Source organism: Ostrea edulis, chromosome 4 (genome assembly GCF_947568905.1).
Source record: "Ostrea edulis chromosome 4, xbOstEdul1.1, whole genome shotgun sequence".
Lineage (NCBI taxonomy): Eukaryota > Metazoa > Mollusca > Bivalvia > Ostreida > Ostreidae > Ostrea > Ostrea edulis.
Genome location: NC_079167.1, coordinates 55,816,559 through 55,838,944, shown reverse-complemented (window position 1 = coordinate 55,838,944; position 22,386 = coordinate 55,816,559). Strand labels below are relative to the sequence as shown.

General features: G+C 33.4%; 1 protein-coding gene across 1 annotated transcript in view; it reads left to right on the top strand.

Annotated features, from left to right (window-relative positions):
- The window catches only part of LOC125669058 (lethal(2) giant larvae protein homolog 1-like), a 62,194-nt gene that overhangs the window by 16,718 nt on the left and 23,090 nt on the right, over positions 1–22,386 (top strand). Inside the window, exons 10-15 of the mRNA XM_056161399.1 lie at positions 1,541–1,622; positions 1,745–1,861; positions 2,036–2,185; positions 6,562–6,702; positions 8,426–8,541; positions 22,102–22,228. Coding sequence (XP_056017374.1) covers positions 1,541–1,622; positions 1,745–1,861; positions 2,036–2,185; positions 6,562–6,702; positions 8,426–8,541; positions 22,102–22,228 — 733 coding nt within the window. The remainder of the gene's footprint in view (positions 1–1,540; positions 1,623–1,744; positions 1,862–2,035; positions 2,186–6,561; positions 6,703–8,425; positions 8,542–22,101; positions 22,229–22,386) is intronic.

Below are 22,386 nucleotides of genomic sequence, written 5' to 3'. Positions count from 1 at the left end.
AAATTCAATTTAAATTTCTCAAAGGTAAGTCTTCATTCATAAATATAGATAACATTTAAATTTCTCAAAGGTAAGTCTTCATTCATAAATATAGATAAAATTTAAATTTCTGAGAGGTAAGTCTTCATTCATAAATATAGATAAAATTTAAATTTCTGAGAGGTAAGTCTTCATTCATAAATATAGATAAAGAACTAGGGACAGTTTCTACAGTCATTTGGCCCAGAAAATAGATGAGTCCCAAAACCTGGCATTCAAATAAGGAATATATAAGCAAATTCAAACTACGTTTGGTTTGATCCAAAATTGCTTTGTGTTGTATGACAGGAGCGTGAAGTTGGCATAAAATTGCCAAAAATGCAAAAATCAATGAAAATTTTCATAAATTCAGGGTGTTTTCCTTTCAGAAAACATACAGCCCATGCGTCGAGCAAATCTATATTCGAACACATTTTTCATCTTCTCTTAATACACAATATATATTAATTTCATTTTGCTCGACGGATGGGCACACCTTTTCCTAAGCAATAATCTGGATCAAATTTAACAATTATCAAGCTCTTTTATGTACACAATCGTATCTTGTTCTTTAAATTTTTGAGAGGTAAGTCTTCATTCATAAATACAAATTCAAATTACTAGTAAATTTCTGAGAGGTAAGTCTTCATTCATAAATACAAATTGAAATAAAACGGTTCAGAGCCTACACACTTCCACCAACATTCCTAATGTGTTATTATCCTCAGATTGCTTCCAAAATTTAATCAAATCTTTTTAGTCATCAAACATGTCTTTTGTGAAAATTTTAATGAAATCTAAGAGTTAATTTTTATGCATTTTTATCCAAAGATTAACACACTTGCATAAGCAATGCACAAACAGAATGGAAGACATAAGGGCTGTTCCATTAAAACATGTTTGGTACCTGGGGAAGGCAGTTTTTTTAAAATCTATGGGTGGTTCACACTGGTGGGATATTGATTCTATGGTGGGTGGCTTTTGCACAAAAATTGTATGTATGGGTGGTTATTTTACCAAACCATATACCAGGGTAATCTGTGAGAAAATAATCAGAAGAATACACGATTGACAGAAACTTGAAAGGGAATTGCATGTATTGAATACTGAAATAAAATTGATATAAGATTAAAAAGTATTTTGTGCTGTATGATGGGAAGAAAACTTATGATTTGGGAGTATTTAAAATTCTACTTTTCAAATAAATTAATTTGCTTCTATAGGTGCCCTATAAAGCTTCATTATTTGCCTCTATGGGTGGACAGGAGTGTACCAAAATCACTTCTATGGGTGGTCATCCTAATTTTAAGTGCCTTCCTCTGTCCCATATATGTCTTACTGGAACAGCCCTAAGCTCATTGGCAGAGATGATGGATCCTGTACATTTTTTTAAGAATATCTTGGAAATATCATTTGCCCAGAGGGATGTAGAGTGTATTAAGGCATGATTCATAAAGTTGTTGATAATTAGTGAAATGATATGCTAATTGAACATTTCTTTCAAATTGTTTCTTTTTTATAGGCTTCAGAGTATAGAAAAAGAGTATGAACAATTGAAACACGAAAATCCCAAGCTCAGACTAGAAGTAGACAAATTAAGAGTAGTAAGTTGTTATTTAGCTTGTTAGCAAATGCTTGTAAAGAAACTTGGTATGTTTAGTAATGTCAAAGTTCTGAAAGTGCCTCGCTATATCCCACTTGATGTCTACTGCTATTAATGATTCAGGAGAAGCTGGACTTGCAGGATAAACTGACAGACACACAAGCAGAGTACAATACACTGTATAGTGAACACGAGGAACTCAAACAAAAATTTGAGAAGGAAAGGCAGTCCACAGGAACTGTAGGCATTTTATTTTACAAGAGAATCAACTCTCTTTTATTTACTTCAATGTTTTTAACTTTGAAAGGGAGAAAACTCCAGCAATCAACTTGATGGAATCTTATATGTGCTTTACTAGCCTATTAAACACGGCAAGCATAAAAAATAATAATACATCTTTTTCTAACTTTTCAGCTTTTAGATGAGTTAGGGAAGGAACTAGAAGAATTACGTAAATACAAGATTGATCATGGGCAGTCCTCCCAGCGTCCTCGGAACAACAGCATGGCAGAATTACCCAGCCGTTACCAAGCACTGAACTCTGAGGTCAATAGGCTAAAGGAAGTGAGTATGAGTGTTCATAATTTTCACAGTAATACTGTCAAATACTTCAGAATTTCAGATGCATATTGATGAAACAATATTTATCAGTAAGCATTTTAATTGAGAAAATTACCAGAGATATTTTTATTTCCACTGATTTGAGATTTATTATGGTATGAATCCTAATGTTGTACTCTAAAATCTGGAAAATAAGCTGCTTCTGATAATGAGCCACTTTTTTAATAAGCCCTCGACTATTTCTTGCTATTGAATTTTACTTGTGATCAATTAACAAGCCTGACTTTGCAATGTTTTATTTTTTTTTTTTAAATTACAAATGAAGTGTTTCAAACAATGGATGGAACATGTCATTGAATATAAATCAGGAATTTTTCATGAGACTTCATTATTATGAGTTCGGCATTGTAAATTTTTACGAGGAGAAACTTGTAAGTCGTACAATTTTCATGTTTAAAATATTTTACCTTTACTTTATCTTGGTAAGAACAATATATTTACAAATTCTAGAATAATTTTATTGTCTACATCAGTGAAACTCCTCAATATTTTGTATAATGGTTACAATTTTGATGTTGAGAAAATTAACTCATTTTATGAATATTGAAAAGTGGTGGATCAAGTTAAGGTTACCATAATTACAGGAAAACTGGTGACTGCTAACTCCACCTGGAAAAGCTAGAAAAAGCAATATTATCGTGCTATTATTATATGTTATATAACTTGATATATTTTTTAAAAGTTTATTATAAGATTTTTATCTTGAAACTAGCTATTCAGGAGAATGAGCCATACCCCAAAAAAAATAATTAATAAATAAAAATAAAAGTAGCAGCTTATTTTAAAGATTTTGTGGTTCACATTATTTGTAAACTGTAAATGATACACAGATTATTATGAGAATGATAAACTGGGTTAAGTGATGAGTTTGAAAATTTAGCACCATGAAATACATGTATTATGTTACTACTTGTGTTGAGTGTGTCATATGCTCTTCATATTTGAGTATGTATAAATTGTCATATGTATTTTTTCTTCACATCTGCTAGCATTTAGATTTTTATATTCTAAATATTTTTTTTCCACAATTTGACACGTTTTGACTTGTTTCTTGTTAACTTGGAAGGCCCTTTCTTATGAATGGAGGACTCTCTCTCAGGTTGGTTTAACCGTCTAGATACTGTTGTGCATTTTGGGTGCTTGTGTCCTTGTTGGCCAACACAATATAATTAATTGTGGTCCCTTCCCAACCACTCCCCTTTTGTAAGTAACCAATGAGGGAGTTAACATTAATTAAGGCACACATGTGCAAGAGAAAATAAAGTGGTTTTTATTAATTTTCTGTGTTTGACACCTATACATAGTATAATTATTTGAATTTATCAATTTTTGAAAACAAATCTGATCATGAAACTGATATCTTCATTCTAATGCATTTAATTATCCTTAGCTAAATCTGTCAACAGAATTTTGATACAGTTTTTATTTTTAAAACTGGAAATTTACAAAGAGTTGAATAATTATATATGTATACTACTTATTCAAAATATTTAATCACACCTGCAAATTTCATCAGGAAGTATATTGTGTTGATTAACAGAATCATTCATATTGCTTTTACTTGGTAGTGTTATTTTTTTTGTTATGGAATGCAATTTTTATTTTGCTTGGCAGTTGTTTCCCCTTATTTAGAGCTCTTGCTTGTACTTTTTCTCCTACTCAGTTATCAACTTTAGTCACAAAACTTTAGTGATTACATATATGTGTCTGTTTTTCATCATGGAAGAACTTCTATCTTGTTACTTGGATTTGAGCCAAATTACATTCATGACATACAGTGTACTAGCATCTTGTTCATTGAATCATGATTCATGTAAATCTAATGACAAATTTTAGTTTTGTTTTGAATTTCTGCTGTACTAATTAATCATCTCCAATGTAGAACAACTACCGGGGTATGTGGATTTTCCCTTTGGGTTTTAATTTTAGACTGTTATGTAGACAGCATAGTGCCATAAATGATTAAATTTTCATGTTTTATGTTAGAATATATTTAATTGAAAAACATTCTTTTTTGAAAACATTATTTTGTAGACATTTTTATGTCCCCTTTGAAAAAGTTTCTAAAACATTTTGTGTTCTAATTTTCTTGAAAGCTAAAGCACTTACCCAGTATTGCAAAATATTAAAATTTTATATAAATTCTAACAATTTTTAAAGTTTTCATTTGCTGTTGCAAAGATTTGTCTACTGAAACTCAAGTATCATCTCATCGTCATAAACCCACGGTTGATCACACTCCTGGTAAAAGGAGTGCAACCGATCATGGGTTTCCGGCGATGGTATTATCTGTCTAATTGACAATATAATCCTATGTAAGAGTAGTTTAAATCTGATCACATTCATGACATTAAGACCAGAAGTGCAGATTTTCAGTTAAATTATCAAAAGCAAAATTTTTTTTAAAAATTGACCCTAAAGATTTGATTAAGACAAGTTAGAAATGTGATTGTTTTTAATGAAGTAGATAGAAGGGAAAAAATTTGGTTCTTTTAACCAATTTATAGCATTACAATGTATGTTATCATAATGGGAAGATGAGAGTTGTTACATTCAACATAAACACACACCCTCCAGACTTTGAAAAGTAACATTTAATCGGAAAATGGAAATTGTGGGATTTTTTAGGAAGTTATATACTGATTGACAGATCACGTGTTTATCCACCCTATCCACCCATCTGCTGATGGGTGGTATTATGGTATAAGTTTGACTGTCCATCCATTAATTTGTCTGTTCATCCGTCTGTTAGCTTTTTTGTGTCCGAGTCGTATCTTTCACACTCTGAGGCTTAGGACAATCAAACTTGGTCAGCTGATGCAGCTTGGTGGAAGGTGTGTCACAACCCAAATGACAGACACTGGAATTTTATGACTATATATATTTAAATGGTGTCTATCTGGCACTGTAATGCCTGGTACCATCAAACTTAGTCAGTTAATGAATCTTTCATGGGGGAAGGGGGGGGGGGTCATTACCCAAAGGTTAATCACTGTGACCTCATTTTGGAATTCTAAAAAGTATACATAGTCAAATTATGTCCAGGTCATATCATCTTGAACATTGTAAGGCTTAGCTCCATCAAACCTCATCTGCTGATGGATCTTGGGTGGAGGGTATGTTTTGATCCAAATGTAGGTCATGGCAACCTACTTTTGGAATTCTGTATCTATTCATAGTCAGATTGTTTCTGGGTCATATCTTTCACATTGTGAGACCTAGGATCACCAAACACAATCAGTTGATGGATCTTTGGTTAATGGTGTGTTAAAGCCAAAAGGTAGGTCATGGTGACCTCATATTTGAATTTGCTGTACGTACCCTGAATGGCCATGTGTAGTGAAGTCATATATCATTCATATTTTGCATACTGTGTAACCCAGGATCATCAAATCTAGTAAGTTGATGCATTTTGAGTAACAGTTAGAATAGAGTTGCAAAATGACCATGTCACAGCTTGTGATTTCGAGTATGCAAACATAATATGTTCATGTAGTTCCAGACAGGCGTATCATATTCTCTGGTGATGCACTTTATTTTAATAGTCACATTTAGCATTGTTACATTGTAACACATGGGAAAATGTAGTCAAGACAAGTGGCACGTTTAATTCAATATAATATTTATAAATTTTAGTTTTGTATTTAATCTTATGACCCCTGTCCAATCAGCCATATGTAAAATTACTCAGGTTCCTATGAGTGATACTTTGAGATGATTAATTGGTACAACAAAATGAAATGGTAGTTCACTGCAAGCAAGTCATGACATGTATTTTAGTATACTTTTAATGGAAATGTGCTGAAGTTTATTACACGAACATCTTGACTTTTCATTTGATATACAAGGAAAGAATGGATTCTTACAATAGCATTAGTTCCAATTTTACAGTGTGTTCCATGAATTCTCACTGTTAGATTCAAGCTGGTTAGAGTAGAATAAATGTAATCTTTGCATTCACACAAATTGTTTCAAGCTTTGTCAGGTATTATCTCAATTCAGAAATGGTCTCACTTTTCTTAGTGGAAAGATACTGCACAAGCTGCATGATATTCTTTTTTCCAAACTTTTCAGGGAAATTTTCTTAACATTTTTTTCTTCCTTGAATTCAAGAGATCTCCAGTTCTGAGAATCCCCATCATGTACACATGTTGAGAAAAAAATCCAATAAAACCCAAACCTCCATCATTCTTTATCCTATATTGGAAAACCTCTATATAATAGTGCTTCCATTCCATATTACAAGTATCATGCAATATACAGTGTCGTTTTAAATGTATTGAGATGTTCATGTTTTGAGATGGTCCCCTAACTTTTAGGAGAACAAGCAACTGCAGGATCTGAATGAGGACCTCAATGCCCAAATGTTGACGCGGTGTATCAATGAGGGAAAGACACTGGTCAAAGATACAAAAGAAATGTCCTTGGCCACTGAATTGGAGCATTTAACCAAGGAAGAGGTATGACATTATTAAAAGCAAGGATGCAGTTTGGACTGCGCATGGTTGTGATGCCATGTTGTAGGAGATGATTTTGCCACCAAGAACTAGAAAATAACAACTCTGATTACATGAGTTAAATTGTGTATTTTTCATTTTATAAGTATGGATATTATAGTAAGTAATGCACTGTTAGTGGCAGCTTTTAAGTAGGACAAAGAATGAACATCCAAAATAATGTTTGCTTTATGACAAGTTAAAACTCTTTTTCAACAAAAACTCCCTTCAAAGGGTCTTAAATATAAATTAGATAACACATTTGTGCATGTGTCTTGTGAACAATTAAAACGGAATTTTATTTTCTAACTCTGGAAAAGTCAATTTCTATAGCAATATTTTAGACCAAGATAATCACAAATTCCACAATCTTAAGTTTCCATTGTGAGAGATACCCAGCACTCATTGTTATCAATTGTAACAGGCATACTGTAAACCAATAATAAAGTAGGTAATAATGAATTTAGGAAAGTATATATATATGTATATATATATATATATATATATATATATATATATATATATATATATACACACATATCATCGAGTTATGTCCCACAAGATGATCTTGTTAGGCCCTATTTACCATATAAGCAGAAATTTTAGCGAGGATTTAATTTTGGCATTATTAGCTAGAGTGGTGAGATCACTAAAATTGAATATCGCTAACAATTTATTCCATATCAGAGGAAATGGTTAACTTTCCTGAAATTATAAAGTCGCTAGAATTAACTCTCACTAAATTTATACACCCATTTTAATGGAAAAATGACTAAATTTGTGTCCTGCTAATAAATCCACTTATACGGTATCCGTTGTGGATAGTTCATTGAGAAGGTTGAATATCTTTTATCTGTAAATTCAAATGTATGGAAATGTGATTTTGTTAGAATTTAACATTTTATTATCAGATTATAGCATTTGCATTTTAGCTCAAATGAGCTTTTAGAAAAGACCAATCATTGTAGATTTTATTGTTGTAAACTTTCACATTTTTTACTTCTCCAGATCCACTGAGCCAACAGCTAAATATACCTGAATATACATGTATTCCTGGGTAAAGGGGATTCAAGTCAGATCAATGAAGGGATCATGTCCATTCTAAGGGGCAGATAATTAAGAAATAGTGAAAATAGAGTGAGATGTTGAGAAAGTCTTTTACTAAACCAGAATAACCAGACTTGTATGAAAGCTTCCTTATGTAATAATTTAAAAGATTCTAGCTTGTTCAAACCAAAAACCCCAAGGCCAGAATAGGGTCACTGTAAATGATCAAAATTTTGCATACTAGGAATATATTTGAAAATTCAAGATCTCCCTAAGAGTTTGTCAAATTGATATGCAAGCATCATCGTGTAATGTAGATTCTAAATTGTTCAGCATAACCCTGCAGGCACAACAGAGGTTCAAAGTTTTATGTAGAAATATATTGTAAACCAACTTTTATATGCAGTGAGAAATAGCCTTGAGATTTGCTAGCAGTTTCGGTACTGGCCCCTGTCTATTAGGGCCTAACCAGTTTTCTAGGCTTACACTTTTTTTTAGGCTACACTATTTTTTGGGGTCTACACTAAAAATTTCTCACCTCAAGTCCATTGCAGTATAAATGTATTTTGAAATTCATCAGATATATGTCTTAGATAAAGAAAGTATATGCATGGTAATTGAATTATGATTTCTATTTCAGCTTATGGCAAGGCTTCAGGAAGTGGAAAATGTGAACATTAATCTGAAATCTTATGTTGACAAAATTATACTCACCATTCTAGAGAAGAATCCCTCTATACTAGAGATTACAAATCGGTAATGTCTACCACAAGAGGAGGACGCCAGTATTTTCTGTGATATCGCAAGGGTAGTATTGATGATATTGTCTCATGAATGGAGAAAGTGTGGTAAGCTGGACTTACCGGAAAGCCACTTACATGATATCTCATGTTTAATTATTGAACTGGAGGAAACCAATGAATTCCATGGAATCCCAAAATACAAGATGGCCATGGAAGGATGGCATCCCGATCTCATGAATATTCATTTTGTTATTGTTGACTATTTTCAAACTTTAAAAAAGAACTGATTGTCAGTTTGACAATTTATTATTTTGTTTCTCTATGTATATCCATGATTCTAGTGCTATTAATTATTGTTTACTTGTCAGCATAGCTTCTACATCAAATTGACTTATGATGGTTTTGAATGTAATCTGAATTTCAATTCTTTGTATCATTAGTTAATTTTGATGATGTCTGGCATCCAGCTATTAGATTAAATTTGTAACAATGCACTTCTGAAAACTAATTTTTCTGTGGAATTGAAGTGCCACAAAGATCAGCTATGGGTGGGTTGTTTTGGGCTTTTTCCCCATCATTTATCAATCATGGTCAAATTTAGGTAGAGACTTGGAAATATTAATATTTTCCTATTCTATGAATTTTTGTATGTTTTGAAGTGGCACAATTTTTTTGTGTTGTGAAGTTGTAGGCTAGTGTGAAAACATATCAAGAAGAATACTTTGAAAGGGGAGCAAATGTGGAAGAAACTATGCATTCCTTTGCCTTTATAACTGCATTGACATTTCATGCAATTGTGAGGAAAGAAATTTATTCCTCATTAAGCAAGGAGAAATCCTCCATATCTGTTCAATGTACACTTGTTGAAAAAAATTGGATATTTTATTTTTACAAGGAAATTTTTAAATCAGTGGTATATAATATATAAATCGTGCATTTAGCGCTTAAAAGATTTTTTTGCATGTTGGTGCTTTTGTTTCCATTAAAATAACATTTTTAATGATTTTCTTTCATGTCTTTTGGTAATTATAAAAGAAAATGATTTTATGATATTTTTATACCCAAAAATTTTTTCCAGTCTTTCTACCAGGGATATATATCCTATACACAGGTACAACCAATGTATGCATATTTTTATAAAATGATCAATGATAGTACAAGGCATTAATGATTTTTCTACTGATGAAATTATTGTAAAATTAGTTAAATGTAGAAAACTTAGTGAACAAAGCTTTTGCTTTTGCTTTTGTAGACCATAAATGTCCTAGATTTTCCAGTTTTTAAACTTTTTTAAAAAGGTAGATTTTTGTCATAGTTTTACTGTCATACACACTATAGACATATGATTAACAAGGTCACTAGCATTTAATGCAAATTCTCTGTCCCACTTATATGTACAGTCTGATATTTTTATAAATCTACAGCAGCTTTCATGAGAAATATGTTTCTATGTACAGGAATTCATGGCATTATATATACGACTGGAACGTTTCTGAATTGGTATAGCCATTACTGGTGTTATGAAATTGATCATTTGTAAAATTCTTATTTCAATGGTAAAAATTTAGCATGTAAAAAATCCTGGCATTTTGCTTGAAAATACATGTATTTTGTCATAATGACATACAGGTAATATAAGAACTACAAAAGTTTTCATTGCATTTATGTGTTTGATCTAGTCATATTTATTCATTTTTTCTTTCATTATTTCACAAGTTAATGTCCACCTTTACCTATAATCATCTAGATATATCCTAGTGCATGTTTGCTAATTTTGCCATGAAATGCAACTGCACACAGGTATGAAATTGTTATGAAATTAGAAAAACTTTTTTTCATGGTCACATACAACATTCAAGGCTTGGTAGAAAGACATCATGCAAGGAATAAATTGTTTAAAAAATAAATCCTAAACTAAGAAGGAGTGGCTTGTGTTTTACTATGCTAGTATAAAGCTGAATTTAGATTTCAGAATCAGAAAGATTTCAGATTTCAGAAAACAATTTTGCTAGGGCTTTCGTAAGATTTTGTAGTAGAATCTAATATGGCCCCTCCAAGATATATTTGTGAAACAGGAATGCCCCTGACGATGGTGCAGTCTAAGTTGCCTGTTCCATGAACTGTTGGAAAGGTTTTATCATGAGGATTATACCCACTAAATGCAAAATACCTCGCACTTGTAGTTAAAAGTTAATGGCATTGACAGGGTAACACACCCTGGAGAAAAACATACTCGAGATAGTTGTGTATTTCTTGTTGCCTATTGCTATATAAAGCAACTGTGAACAACTGAATGCTTCCTTGCTGCACTGATTAATGAATATACATGTATTAGTTAATTTTATGTAAATCATTGACTGTTGATTAATATCTAACTGTAAAAGTGGATGTTTTCCAGGGGGTTGTAACTAAAATGAAGAAGTTGTGTGCAAATGAATTGTGTATTTCACAGTGTTAGTATAAGCTTAAGTTTATTCTATCAAAAATTAAATTAACTTGCCAATGCCCTAAAAACAGTTTTAAATTTTTTGATTAATGGTTGAATGTCACAAGGTTATCAAACCTCTTCATAGTGCATGATTCTCCAATCGAGCCACATCGCTCACAAGTCACCTGTTGTTGTTCAGGTATTGTGATTTTTAAAAGTTTTGCAATCTTTATTCCCTTGACAAATTTTTTACCCCATATTTTGACCACAACCTAGCCCCATAGGGTCACAATATAACCATGACATAATGTTACAAGATTAAAACTCATGGTATGAAAATAAGGTCTTATAAGGAATGTATATATAAAATATAAAAGCCCTACCTTAAACAGTTTCGAGGATAATGCCTAGGTTAATTTTTCTTAAAAGTAGGTCAAAATCCAAGGTCGATGTTGCAAGGTCAAAACTTTTGGTACCAAAGGAAAGGTCTTGTCTCAAGGAATGCATATACTCACTCGCCATTTAAAAGTTATGAGGAAGGTTAAAGTTTCAGTTAAAATTTGAGTCAAACTCCAAATCCAAGGTTGCATGGTCAAATATCATGGCATCAAATGAAATTTTCTGACATAAAGAATCTATATACTAAATATGAAAGCTCTACCTTGATTAGTTCAGGAGATATTGTCTAGGTCATGTTTTCTTTAAAAATAAGTCAAAACTCCAAGGTCAAGATCACAAGGTCAATTTTTTATACCAAAAATGTCTAGTCACGAGAAATGCATGCATGAAATATGAGAACCCTACGAATCGCCATTCAAAAGTTATGAGCAAGGTTAAGATTTTGAAATTTCGGTCAAACTCCAAAGTCAAGATTATAGATAGATAGATAGATAATAATTACTTTTCGCAATGATCGGTAAAAGTATAGGTAAAACGTCGCTATGTTACTAAATGTAAAGCTTCTGAAGATTTGAAATGAAAGCGCTAAAGCTTTACTAAACGTCTTCGTGTATCTTTTTTTTTATTTTTTACCTATATATATATATATATATATATATATATATATATTAAGCACTAAAAATGACCAACGACACGAACAACAGTGAATTGTCAAATTTTCAGGACAACCTGTCCCTTTATATATATGTGTGTGTGGCCATACCATAATACGTCTCGTCTTCGACGGGCGTATAAAGAGGCGTAATAACGCAGATTGAAAGGCGTTAATTAAAACTCAAAAAAGGCGTTATTACGGCTTTCCAAAAAAGCTTTATTACGCTTTTCCAAGAGGCGTTATTACGCAAATTAATATTTATATCAAAGGAAAAGACATCTTTGCAGATCCGTTTTGGCGCATGATATGTATGAGATTAACAATCTCTTCTAAATATATTTTGGTTCGGGATTTAGTAATAGAGAGAATTTGGCAATACTAGCTCATTCAGATGGAATAATACTTAGCATATCTACACTGATTATTCTGTTGTAAAATTACTCGGATATTCTTGATATTGCAGGTTTCCTTCTCACTCAGTTTGAAACATCGGGTTCCTTGCACGGTTATCTTATACAACGGACATTTTAGCAACACTCTTAGTCTAATTCACAGGATCGTTTGACCTCTATATATACATGTAAGTACGGTACTGTACAAGTAAATCTACGGACAGTGCTCTTAGTGCAAGTACACAGCATGTATGTACACACACGCAAACATCCGGTAAACACATGATGCATGTATAAACAAAAAGATATTTAATTAGTTTTGTTTGTTGTTTATCTAAGAAAGTTTATTAGTATCATGTAAAAAAAATAATAAATTCACATTTCATTATCTCGAAATTACGAGAAAAGATCTCGAAATAATTATCTCAAAATTACGAGAAAAGATCTCGTTATTACGAGAAAATTTTCTCGTAATTACGAGAAAATAATTATATGCATATAATAGCTGAGTTACACAACTTATGGATAGTCTTGGAAGCGTTTGATTTGGTAAATGAGAAAATGTGCGATGTGAATTATCTTATCGAAACGTTATTTTACCATCTTCGGATATTTTTTTAATACTCAATTGTTGTAAATAAAAAGATAATCAACAAGTTACTATTTCCCTCTGTTGTTTGGTCAGCAAATCGAAATGATCTTATTTAAAGTGTGTGTGACAGTACATACTGTCGTTCGGTGTCGCATAATTTATCTACGGATAGTTTAGCGTTCCCGCCGGAACGCTAAATACCTGTAATTTTCGTTCCGGGCTAAAATTTACGTACCGGCCCCAAACTTCCACCAGAGTTCGTTTGCTATTCGTAGGCACTGTGACGTAATGAGGCCTCGACGGGGAGTTTGGTACCGGCCCTTGAAAATTTAGTTCCGGCAATAATTTTGGGGCACGCATTTTTAAAAATATAAAAGGCATATATAATGTGTATACGCACATTTTTATGGAGTCTGTTTCTTTCATCGGTTTTTACAATGAATTAAACACTTAAATTATTAGAGCCTGATTATTTGTGCTTTCAAAAACCAAAAATTGTCAGATCGACAGGTGTTTATTCTTGTTTTATTACGGAGGTTTGATCTCTAATTCATTTAAATGTACATTTAGCATTATGTACTGATCCACATATCTCGAGTATGAATGAGACTTATTGAAATAAGTTTGGATTTTTATTTTTTAAATATTATTTTTACACATCTAGACTATATATACATATGTTTGCAATATTTTTCTTCTTTTTTTATTCATTAATGGTATTATATATCTATAATGATTAAATCATTTCTTAATGGTTACTTAAGGTATTCAGTGAGAGAGAGAGAGAGAGAGAGAGAGAGAGAGAGAGAGAGAGAGAGAGAGAGAGTTCTAAATCCTAGTCCTATACATACATATACTACTAAGAAAGTATTAGATAGAGATGTAATTCATTCAGACTAAATATACGCAGTATATAAATGGAAAGTTAAACTGACAGAAACGAAAAATAATGACTTTGGTAAGACTAGGCACATGATAAGAATACTAATTTTTCTTTTCTTTTTTTTTTTTTTGGTTATTCAAGAAAATTATGTAAACTTATCTTGCTTCTGTTGATTGAAGTGAACCAAGTATGTACATGCATTAACTTTACAATTATTGCATGTAGTATTCAATATTATGGTTAGTAGTGTCTGGTATAAATTTAATTAAATATTAGTGTCGGATCCTGCATGTGTTGCATTACAAATCAAAGTCTCGGATCTGATTTAGCACTGGTACATGCATTAGTCAATGTTTACCCGAATAGCCTAACATTAAAAAAAAAACTTTTATGTAATATGTGGAAATGCATTTGAGTTATTATTAAAATCTGGCCCTAGCATTTGAAAAAAAAAATTTAAACAGCAAAATTTCCTAAACTTTGACATGAAATTAGTAGTTGTACCATGTGTTTTAAAAATCAGCAAGTAAAAAAATATCCTAGTCAATAACATAGGATGACATGCAACCACCCTCAGAGCTTGCAAATTCATTGATATTTTGATGTTCCCAGTCATGAAATGGGCCACTTTAAGTGTCATAGTGCATTTTAATGCTACAGCTTTCATCATATATATATATATATATATATATATATATATATATATATATATATATATATACATGTATATCATCATTTACTATATCTATGTGTAAATTCTTATTAAAAATTGAGTAAGTGTTAAAGCGTAATATCCCTAAAATTATAAATTATAACTTGTCTTTCCTGTTACCTGAACAGAAATACAAGGAATAGAAATATGATGCATGGTCCAAGTGTTATTCCAAAACTTTCCCTGCATGGCCTAAGTCTTTATTTTCATAATGATTAACGATTTGTGAAATTAGTAGTATATCTAACTTTGGAAACTATACGGTAGGTATAATTATCAAATGCAAAACGGGATTATCAGACTAACGAACATGATAAGATGGGACATATCGTGGCGAGGCACTCGTGATCATCTGTCTGTCAGTCTGTTTGTTTTTCTGTTAGTTTTTTCGTGCAAGATTGTTAATCTCATACATATTGTGTGTCAAAATGGATATGCAAAGATGTCTTTTCCTTCATTAACGCCTTCTTGAAAAGGTAATAACGCCTTTTTGAACGGCGTAATAACGCCTTTCTAGAAGGGCGTGATAACGCCTCTTGAAAAGGCGTAACTACACCTTTTGGAAAGGTGTAATATAATGCCTTTTGGAATGGTGTAAGTGCGCATCCCTTTGGAAAGGCATAATAACACCTTTTTTCGCGTAATCACGTCTTTTCCGCGTAATTACACCTTTATGCGTTATAACGCCTTTCAATCTGCGTTATAACAACTTTTTCCGCGTTATAACGCCTTTCTATTTATTTTTCCCCCATAGTTTGATTCTAATAGGCTTTCGTAGATATAACAATGTGACTTTCTCCGGAAAATTGTTTTCCCCTATAAAATATAGGCTAATGAATTTTTCTTTGATTCTTTCTACCATACATAAAGCTAGCTGCAGATCTCTGGGAAAATATTGGTTTGTCCCATTTTTTTCCCCCAGAGAGCTACAGATCTGCAGCTGATATAGCCTAAAGCATTTTCAACAAGTCGTCTGTTATACATAACCTATATATGGTGGAGAAGTGTAAAATTAAATTATCACTTACATGCAAGTTGTCGATCTCAAATAAATTAAATGCTTTCCTGAGAAGACTATATATCAATCTTACCATCCTGTGTTCTTTGTAGCGATATGTTGGTTTTTACACATCACAGTTATAAACCCAGGTCGCATATGAAGTAAGGAACGGTTTAAGCGACATAAATACTAATATGCACTAGTGTATATTTGTAATAAAACATTATCTTTTTCATTTCAGAAATTTTAAATTTGTCGGTACTGACTAAAACCCGGTCTCGGTCCTGGTCTTCGGTCTCGGTCCTGTGACTAAAACCCGGTCTTCGGTCCCGGTCCCAGATTTCTTTATTCAATAAAAACAGAATATATCAGGATAGTTGAGCTCCATTTTCCGTTAACTTAGGTATGACATACCATGCCTTCATTCTGATAGTTGATTGATCATATCATTTTCTTCTTTCGTAAAATAATATGTGAACTTCGGGACCGGTGGGACTGACAAATAAAAGCAATGCTAAAAGCCGGTCCCGGTCTCGACATTTTCTCTCAATAGCCGCGCTAGTTCATGTGTGTTTGCCTTCGATATATAACAATCTCCTCGATCATGATTGTGAACGATGTGCGTATGAATTTTGATAAATATAGTATGACTATTTTAACGGCTGGAAATTCTCTTACAGAAATGAAAATTCCATTTTGAAAATAAATGAAGGTATGTACATCAACGCTTCACGCCTGCATACTTTTCATGAAGCAGGCGTAAAGCGTCGAAGTTCAAACCCTCATGAGGGTATGAATGCATATTTCAAAACTGAAATGCCAAAACGGCATAAAACCATAAACAATCAATCAATCATGAAAATCATGTCTTAAACATTCATATTTCCAATGTTTTCAGTCCTGTTGGAATCCGGGTTAGAATACGTCCTGGGTACCCCTTGCTTGTTATAATAGGCGAATAAATGGGGCGGTCCTTCGGATGAGACCGCAAAAGCCGAGGCCCCCGTATCAAAGCAGGTGTGCCGAGCATAGGCCTTGATTTTGCAGTCCTTCACCAGCAATGGTGACGTATCCATATGAGTGAAAAATTCTTGAGTGGGACGTTAAATAATATATGTACAATCAATCAATTCAATGTTTTCTTTACAAGTTGTAATGATAACATTTTCCTCATGAATAAACTGCAGTTGCGAACAATGCGCGTATGAATTTTGATGAATACAGTACGTCTATTTTAAATAACGGCTGGGAATTCCGACAGAAATGAAAGTAGAATGTTACACATGAGGTTATGAAGTGCAACTCTTCACGCGGCATACTTTTCAAAAGCTAACGCGCTTTATGAAGTATGACCGGCGTAAAGCGTCACAGTTCATAACCTCATGTATTTACAAAAATGAAATGAACCATGATCAAATCAAATAGATGTATACTAACCTGTACTTTGAAAAATTTAAATACATATATATACTAGCGGGAAAAAGAAACTGTGCATTAAAAATTTAGTATAATTTTTCTATATTTATTGTTTATATTTATAAAATGTAAACAATCGATAAAGGTGTTGTTTTTCAACAATATCGAATAGTACCCGACTCAGATGCACAGACTTTTTCATGGTTAGTGAACACATGTTGTTTATGTAAGGGTTAATGTACGAGTATCGCTCCATTGCTTTTAAGGAATGGAGTGATACGAGCGTCCTCGTATGAAGTCGCGTCGACAGGACAACCACATTAGACTTGTGCACTTGTGAGAAATCGTTTCCAGACAGCAAGTTTGACTGCTCGTAGCATTCCTGGACTTCGACCAATCAGTCCAAGAACTGTGCATAATATCGTCTGCGCGAGCACAACATCAGACCAAGACGTCCAGCGGTGCGCCCAATACTGCTTCGACGTCATCGTATCGCTAGAATATAGCGTGGTGCAGACGACATCTGCGATTCAGAATACTGGACTCAGGGGCGGATCCAGGAATTGCGGTTACGGGGGGGGGGCGCCACTTTATGAGGCAGTGGGTCCAGGGCGAAGCCCTGGTGGGGGCCCAGGTGGCGAAGCCCCCGGATGCTCCTGGATTTTACCGATTTTATGGGGCTTGAAATATGTCTCCTATTTAGTCATTTGTACTATTTTCTATCATTTTAATAAGGTGAAATTAATAAAATGACACAAATTTTAAGGGTTTTTAAAAGTTCTCCCAATAAAGTATTCAAGAAATCAAAAGATTTTGTCATTTATTTTTCCTGGAGTGGACGAAATTATTGTTTCCTTTATCGTTTAGTACATTTTCCGAAACAAGATACCGCGATTTACCTTAAATTTGAAAATGTTAGGGGGCTGTGCCCCCCTCTAAATCCGCCACTGGGACTGGGCCAATATTCTATTCATTGATGAATCCAGATTTCATTTGGATAGCAGTGACGGCCGTTGTAGAGTGTATCGTCGCGTTGGGGAACGGTAACAGGACGCTTGTGTTGTCAGTGCAACGTCGACAATTCGGTGGAGGTAGCGTTATGGTGTGGGGTGGAATAACAGCACGTGGAAGGACCCTTCTACAAATTGTTAATGGAAATATCACCGGTGTACGCTATCGAGACGAAATTATTCAGCGCCATGTGATACCCTTCATACAGAGACAGCAAAATCACATCACTCTGCAGCAAGACAACGCAAGGCCACATGTTGCACGTGTAGTCGGGGGCATACTATAAAACCTGGCCTGGCCCCATTGGCCTGGCCTGGCCTGGCCTCAAAATTGGCCTGGCCCCAATTTTGACCTCTAATTATGCTCCATCTCAAATTTTGGCCTGGCCTCAAAAGTTGGCCTGGCCTCAAATTTGGCCTCTAAAAATTTTTTTGGCCTCAACCAAAAAAAAATTTTTTATTCAAAATTTCGATTGAATTCATTGATTTATTATTGGTTTTAGTTTTTTAAAGTCATGGCACATAAATGATATGTTTCTGTTGTTTTGTAAATGTGCACTTTGAAATAATCATGAACTACCACCAATCTGATTGATTTTATTGAATATCTATTGATCACTTTATTGATTAAATGATTTTTTCCCTTCCTAACATATGTACTAGTACACACCAAAAAAGTATATGGAACTAATGAAATGATTGGCTTATTGATTTTTTCACAATTATGATTGACTCCATTGTTTTATTATTGGTTTTGATTTTTCAAAAGTGTTGTACATAAATGATATGTTTGTGTTGTTTTGTAAATATGCACATTGAAAACTCTCATTTTACTAATGATTCACCTCACTTATTGCTAATGAATTTAAAAAACAAATTCACACTAGTTTAATGATGAATCATCACACTTCACACACTGCAATGTAGTGTACCGCCTTAATCACTCTCATTGATAAGAACATTGAGTTTGATATTTAGGAATAAAAACACTAGCATAAATCATACAGATTGAAACTACAACTTTTGATGAATTAAGGATGTTCATATCTGTTTAAACTATTTGAATAAACATGTAACACTAGTACTGTAGTGGGATATCAGATTATTTACATCAAAAAGCAAATGATTTTGTCAGTAAACTAATCAATAGATAATCAATAAAATCAATCAGATTGGTAGTATTTCATGTTTATTTTAATGTACATATATCATTTTATTTCTACAACTTTGAAAAACTAACACCAATAATAAATCAATGAAATTAATCATAATTCTGAAACAAAATCAATATGCCAATTGTTTCATTAGTTGTGCAATCGGTTTTGTTGTGTACTAGTACATACAAATATGAAGGGAAAAGAAAATGATTTATTCAATACACTGATCAATATATAATCAATAAAATCAATCAGATTGGTGTCAGTTCATGATTATTTCAAAGTGCACATTTACAAAACAACAGAAACGTATCATTTATGTGCTATGACTTTGAAAAACTAAAACCAATAATAAATCAATCAAATCAATCAAAATTTTGAATAAATTTTTTTTTTTTTTTTTGTTGAGGCCAAAAATAATTTTAGAGGCCAAATTTGAGGCCAGGCCAACTTTTGAGGCCAGGCCAAAATTTGGGATGGAGCATAATTAGAGGTCAAAATTGGGGCCAGGCCAATTTTGAGGCCAGGCCAGGCCAATGGGGCAGGCCAGGTTTTATAGTATGCCGTAGTCGGGGACATTTTTGTTCAACAGAATGTCAATGTCTTGCCTTGGTCTGCAGCTGTGTCCCCCGATTTATCGCCGATCGTGCACTTCTGGGAGGAAATGGAACGACGTCTACGCCGTTTACCAAATCAGCCAGTGACATTGACTGATTTAGGTCAGGCTTTAACCAACATCTGGAACAACATCCCTCAAGCATTTCTGAACACTTTAGTGGCATCAATGAGGCGCCGTTGTCAAGCATGTGTGAATGCAAATGGTGGTCACACGCGTTGTTAACTTTGTTAATTCAAGTTCGAATACCAGTGTCTTTCGAGTGTGCTGAAGTTGACGTTATTCGATGTTAACATTAATGGATTATGAAATGTAACGAATACATTTGTTAACAGTATTACAAAAAATAAAATTTGTTCATTGTTATTTTTTATCATTTTTCTTTCTTTCATATATTAGATAATGCACAGTTTCTTTTTTCGGCTAGTATATGTATAAGTTCGATGTATACAGTCTAATTTTAATCAGATGATAGATCTGTTCGCATACTTGCATACATGCACGTGTATGCGAGCGGATCTAAAATATAAGGAATATATAATTAGATCGTCGATCCATCGTGTTTATAATTTGAATGCGTATTTTAGACAGTTTACTAGCTTTGTGGCGTTATCTAGATCTAAAGGAAACATGCACATCTTGGGTAAGAGAATCGTCCTTTTTTATTTTTGACACGAAAATTACCGAATTTTACCGAAAGAATGTTTAGGGCCAGATATGACTATTGCCGCACTTAGTTCTTAAAATATATATATCCATGGATATATCAACCTTTCAAAATATGATGAAGTAAATTGCTTTCAGTCCCCTTCAATCTACCTACAATGTACATATACTTCGGACCATAACAGTGTAGATCCTTAGAAACGCGCACCCGACCACTGACCCCCCCCCCCCTACTTTTTTGTATTTTTCCCCATTTGCTGCTGTACTAGATTTTGTTCTTGATGCGAGAAGAAATTGAATTGCCATGAAAAATTACCGATAAAATTACATTGCATAGATAACAAAAAATGTCGCGAAATAGATCGACAGATGTATTTATTGTAGTTATAGTTACATGCGTGTATATCGAACACGTGTTTTGTTTATATATTTACCGGAAACCAAATTTCATTGGTTTCTATTTAAGTTTCTGTTACCTGTTATACAGGTATTTAAATTAGAGAAGCACGGCTTCTCGTGATTTTGCGAGTAAGGAATTAGCCCCATTCGAAGGCTATGAATTGTTTTATTACTGATCTTAATTTCTCATTGTAGAGAACAGAAGATGTATTTTTACAAAGAAGATGATCTTATATATACTTAATTTTAGATGTCAGTAAACTGCACTCTTGAGAGCGTTTTTATACACACACTGTGTTTATTTATAGTATAAATTATTTATGTTCGGTTGAGTGTAACGAATTAGAACAATAAAAATAATTGTCAACCTTATTTGACAATTATACATTGTATTGAAATTAATGTATACACAATGTTGCAATGTATATCAATACGACTTGTACTATATTAAATGTTGATATTATGTAAGCATGTCTGCAAGCATCCTTATACGTTTCCAATTTAAGATAGTATCAAACACGCAGGTTCCTGAATGAATGCACGTGGGCTCTACGCCTTCATCTCAAGGAAACCTGGTAAACTTATGGTTCCTTACAACTTGGAATAAATCATTTTGATAACATGTACGTGATAGGCTTTCTGTTTCTGGCAGTAGCAGATAAATAAATCACCAATACATAAAATTTTGATATTATATAGATATACAAGGGCGGATCCATATGGGGGGGGGGGGGGGGCAAAATGTTTAAGATTTATTCAACTTTTAACGAGTCTTTGGGTCAAAATGATATGAAATGTGAATACTTATACATGTAATTGCATCATTCAAATTCATCAACACCAGTGTATCATTTAATTCTAGGATGAATAAGGCGACACACTGATATATATTCACGATACATTATTTTACGTATGAAAATGGATCCATGGGGTTGAAAGGAGGGGGGTTGGTGGGTTATTCATCAAACTATAAAGGATGCAAACTTGATGTTAAGCATGTTAAATTTTACCAGTTGTTCTAGGAAGTCTGTCCAATGTTACAGCTTGGAACAGTACCGGAAATTGGTTTTTTAGGAAACAGAATAAATATGTAGACGTTTTGTTTGTTATCAGCTTTTGTAGTTTAGTTTTAGTGTTAGTTTGCTTTTTGTTTTCCTTTCTATGTAAATATTCTATCGTCCTGAGGAAGGGACAGGTCGTCCCAAAAATTTTACAATTCACTGTTGTTCGTATTGTTGGTCTTTTCAGGTTACCTGAGTCAGTCAGTAGTCTGGTCCCCGCCCCGCCACTCTTTGATCACTCCAAAACGAGTGACCAATTAGGAGTGTCGGGGGCGGGGACCAGACTCAGTCAGTCAGGTGACCTATTGCTATTGGTCTGCGTCCGGCGTCGTCCGTTAACAACTTCTTCCCAGAAACGACTTCGCCAATCTTGACCAAATTTGGTATGTAACATCAGTAGGTAAAGGAGACCGGAAATTGTAAATTTCATGAAAATGAGTACATGTATACACGGGCACTGGAAGTTAATGTA